At 39.3% G+C, this 4,294-nt stretch overlaps 1 protein-coding gene across 1 annotated transcript; it reads left to right on the forward strand.

The window, feature by feature from the left end:
* The first annotated feature begins 723 nt into the window (after positions 1 to 723).
* YAE1D1 (Yae1 domain containing 1) lies at positions 724 to 4,086 on the forward strand. The gene is made up of 3 exons (XM_009321460.1): positions 724 to 1,003; positions 2,616 to 2,737; positions 3,144 to 4,086. The coding sequence occupies exons 1-3, from the start codon at positions 887 to 889 to the stop codon at positions 3,562 to 3,564; spliced, it is 660 nt and encodes a 219-aa protein (XP_009319735.1). The 5' UTR covers positions 724 to 886; the 3' UTR covers positions 3,565 to 4,086.
* The last annotated feature ends 208 nt before the right edge of the window (positions 4,087 to 4,294 follow it).

The raw sequence follows: 4,294 nt of genomic DNA on the forward strand, positions 1-4,294 counted from the left end.
ATCTGCTGGCTGGAAAGGTGTGGGGATGGTGGGGTGCACCTCTGGCCCGCCGCAGGGAGGGAGCCTGTAGACTGCGAGACTCCGGCCAGTTGTGTCCCAGAGAAAGCAGCGTGGCCGGGCGCAGGATGGCTCTTAGGGCCCTCGGTTCCCTAAGAGCCGCTGGCGCCTCCGCAAGAAGCAGCATTTGTGGGTTGTAAGAATTTCCACCGATGCAATGGATTAGTTGTGAGTGGCCGCTTAAGGTTTTCTTCAGTGGAAAAGATGAAATAATCCGGTTACGACTTTTTCTCTCTGCAGTAGAACTAGCTAATTCTTTATTCAAAATATAAAGGAGTATTTCTAGTCAAGATTTATAAGATGGTTAAGTATTTGGCATAACCAGGAAACTGAAAAATCAAAGGTGAAAAGTCCTTGCCGGTTATTAACTCTGCAGGCAATTACCTATGTGTATGACTTAATGCACTGCATGGAAGCTGTATGGGGCTATTTGTCAGCTGCTATCAGAATCAAGTCATAAAGTTGTTTCTGCCTGCTGTTCGTGTACTAGCGACATTTAGGAATGATCATTTAACGTGCATATGCATGTCACTGCCATAAGAAGGGAAGAAACTACTGTCTTAAGTTGTCCTCATAAATTACAGAAGTTGCTTTACCAGTGATGATCTGACTGTCTTCTCTTGACAGATGCACCCTGATGGTAAACAGCATCCGTTTTCCATGTGGAAAAGAATGTACAGGCTGAATAATCAGCTCCGTACATGATTTCTCTTCAGAACTCACATTTTTTGCCTATACTTCTAATCTGACACTTAGCTAGAGGGACTTTTGAGAGTTTCTCAGTATTTTTTTTACCACATAAACAGAGGTCATAGTCATCACTGCTGTTATGTCCTGGGTACAAGTTGCAGTCAGCCGATCCAGTGAGGATATATTTGATGAAGATGCAGATGAGATGTATCTACTACAGAAAGAATGGAACAGCGCCATGAAAAAAAGATTGAAGGTATAACAATAATTTAATAGTCTTTTTAACCATTTTAGATTTACTGATACATACCTTGATATACATATGGCTGATTTAAAGGGAAAGCTAAGAGTGGTTGCTTAAAAGTTACTGTGGCTTAGTTTCTTCTGAATGTCAGGAAAATTTAGCAGGGATTTACAGAAACTCTATCCTAGTAGTCTATCAGAGCAAAGCACTGGTTTACTAAAAGGCATTGATTCCCTCTGTACAACCATATGCATTTGTAAAAGGCAGTGCTAAATTCTCATGTGAGCTATTTGCTTCATACTTGTAGTGTACCACTAGTAAATGTAGGGCAACACAGCTAAACAGTGCTAATAAAGAAGTATGAGATGTTTGGGTGTTTAAGTAGATTTCTTCATCGGTCAGATTTAAGATGTGTGACTCCATGTGGAACCACAATTGGACGTTGCGGTCTGTGGCTTATTTATTCTGCTAGTGAAAAATGTATTTTATGAAAGCAGGTTTCTGCAGACCTTCTCTCCCTGGAATTCTGCAGGGAACAAAACAAGGACATAAACCCAGGTTACTTCAACAAATACATTATCATTCAGAGTGGGGCCAGTAGGGCTCGTCTGCTCACGGGCGAACAGCATTTGGCTGAAGAACATGAATGGAAGCTGTTGTGTAGGCTGTTGATGAGGAAGGGTATTACAACAGAGCTGTTGTTATTCTCCAAGGAAAGGTTTCCTGCATCTGAGTCCCTTGAAAAGACTGGTTTTCTTAAGGGGCTGCTTAGTGTTCTTACACAAATCCTTCTGGTATTTTATGAGTAGATACTCCAAAATCATAAAATGTTACCGAGGTTAGAGCTGTATGTTGGGCAAAATAAAGAAACGTTCTTGTTCCTGGCTGTTTCTCGAGCAAGGCCACCAGTTTTCTTCTCTCATGAGCAAACAGAAGTTTTCAGTCTTACAACTTGCAATTTTGGTGTGAAAAAAGTTGAGAATTATTCTATGTTATATGGTAATGTGATTAGAATATAAAGAAATTAATTTGCATTACAATCATTAGCTGTTTCTTACAGAAAGCAATCACAATGTTATGTAGATTTATATGTGACTCACTCCATCACCGTCTTTTTTCCCGTATAACTCTTGAGTGAGATATGGCAAACAGAGAAGCAAGGCTCAATAATTAGTTTTGTGAAAACAGGTAGATGGATTACAGACAGGAGAGTACCTCTGCTAAAGGGGAAGCTTTGCAGCCTATGTATTTTTAGACGTCTAGAAATCTATATGTGGTATTCTTTAAGGAATTTTTCTTAAAGGAGTTGGTCATCATGAAAGCAAGCATGCTTTCCTGCAGTTTTGTCTTATTTTTTGACATTTCTAAAAATACTTTTCTTATTTTCTGACCTTCTGGGGATCCTTTTGGAAAAGAACTGGATGTTACAGATCAGTAAATCATAATGCACTGCAAAAAGCATGTTTTGGTTTGGCAGTGGGGGTGTAGCTGGGCGGGATCTTCAAATCCAGAAGCTGTAATTTAAGAGACTGAATACTTGTTAAAACTTTTTTTGTTGTTATGAAATTGTCATGGGTCCAATTTTTCATCTTGTGAACAACCTGTTTCACTACTCTTATTACAGGAAGGCTATAGGGATGGAATTGAGGCTGGGAAAGAACTTGCACTCCAGGAAGGCTTTAATCAAGGTTACAGACACGGTGCTGAGCTGATGGTTACATGTGGCCAGTTCAGAGGAACCCTGAAGTAGGTTACAAACTCCTTAAGGTCATGTATATGTGGAGGGTGTGTACAGAGGGAGTGTGCATGCAAGTTTTTTGTTTGTTTTAATTTAAAAAAAAAAAGTGCATTGTAAATCTGTCCAAAGTGAGCAACCTGAGATTTCTCAGGTCTTGAATACAGAGAATCACCTACCTGGGTGTAGAGTGATCATTCTTAAAAATCCTCCTTCAGTTGCTCTTCCAAAATTATCTGGATCTACTTCTTTAAGCTTAATATTCAGTTCTACTGCTTGAATTTCCCAGAAAATGTGAATGAAACATATATACGTTTCTATAGTATAGGTATCTTGTCACATTGCTGTCTCCGTTCAACAGCTGGGGGTCTGTGTGGGTACATGTAATTACTTTTTTTGTTGTTCTTCACTTTTCAGTGCTCTCTTATCCTGGTGTCATTTTAATGGACATGATTCTGCGTTAAGTGAGATAAATAATCTTCTTGATGTGGTTGGAAAGCATGAAGAAGATGTGCTTAAGTATCTGAATTCTGTTGAACAGCAGCCACATCTCGGACACATTTTAGATTCTGTTCAGGACATGGACCTTAATCACACAGCACCAGCTGGGACAGAGTACGATGACGTTAAAGCTGGAAAACATAAAGATGTTGGCAGCTCTGGTGAAAACATTTGTAGAAATAATGGTGAGGTTGGTTCTGAGTGCAGCAAGGCAAAACTCTGCACAGATCCTGAAAGGTCAACCCTTGCTTGGGTTAAAAAGCAGACTGTTTGGCTAGTAGAGCAACTGGGCTTATCACTGGATATACTCCACCATGTCCAGCAACTGGAACATTAGTTTTTCTGTCTCATGGTATTTAAAATTATCTCAACTGGATTTGATTCTCAGTTTGTGGACCACGTACAGGCTGATGCATCACTTTGTTTTAGGGAAATCTGATTTTGATACTTCCCAGTAGAGGTAACTTCTGTAAATCTTCACCATGCTTTGGCTCCTGGCAAAACAACCCGTGCTTTCAATCTTAAATGTAACTTACACAGAAAGGGGAAATTACTTTTAAAGCTCTACAACGATTTACTAAACATATTTCTGTTCTGTGTCAGAAGCTACCATTTCACTCTCACTTTCTCTTTTGGCAGCAGTTTGGAAATGGAGCAGGTCCCTTAAATAGCCCCTCTGAATAGGTCCCCTCTAATATCTAAAAAATAAATACCCAGTGCTATAGACAAGCTATTCTTGCAGAATAAGCTGCTGTTGATGATATGCTAACTCTGTGCAAAATAGAACAGGATTTGCTGCTGATTTCTAGAGTGCTGTGAGTCTCTCTAGTCACTATATAAAATACAGGAATTTTTCACCTTTTGTCAAATTCTTCCTCTTATCTTTTGTAACCACTATGCAGTGCACTTTCACAGTTAAAAATTATTTTTTTCCTTCTCATACAGTTCTATTTATTTAACTTTTGCTGAAAACACCATTCTCTTCAAATGCAGAATTACTGACAATTCCATGGTTTTACTGTTAGACCATCTAATCTTACCCTGTTAGACCACACTGAACACATTTC

This window comes from Pygoscelis adeliae, unplaced genomic scaffold, assembly GCF_000699105.1.
Source record: "Pygoscelis adeliae isolate BGI_AS28 unplaced genomic scaffold, ASM69910v1 Scaffold40, whole genome shotgun sequence".
Classification (NCBI taxonomy): domain Eukaryota; kingdom Metazoa; phylum Chordata; class Aves; order Sphenisciformes; family Spheniscidae; genus Pygoscelis; species Pygoscelis adeliae.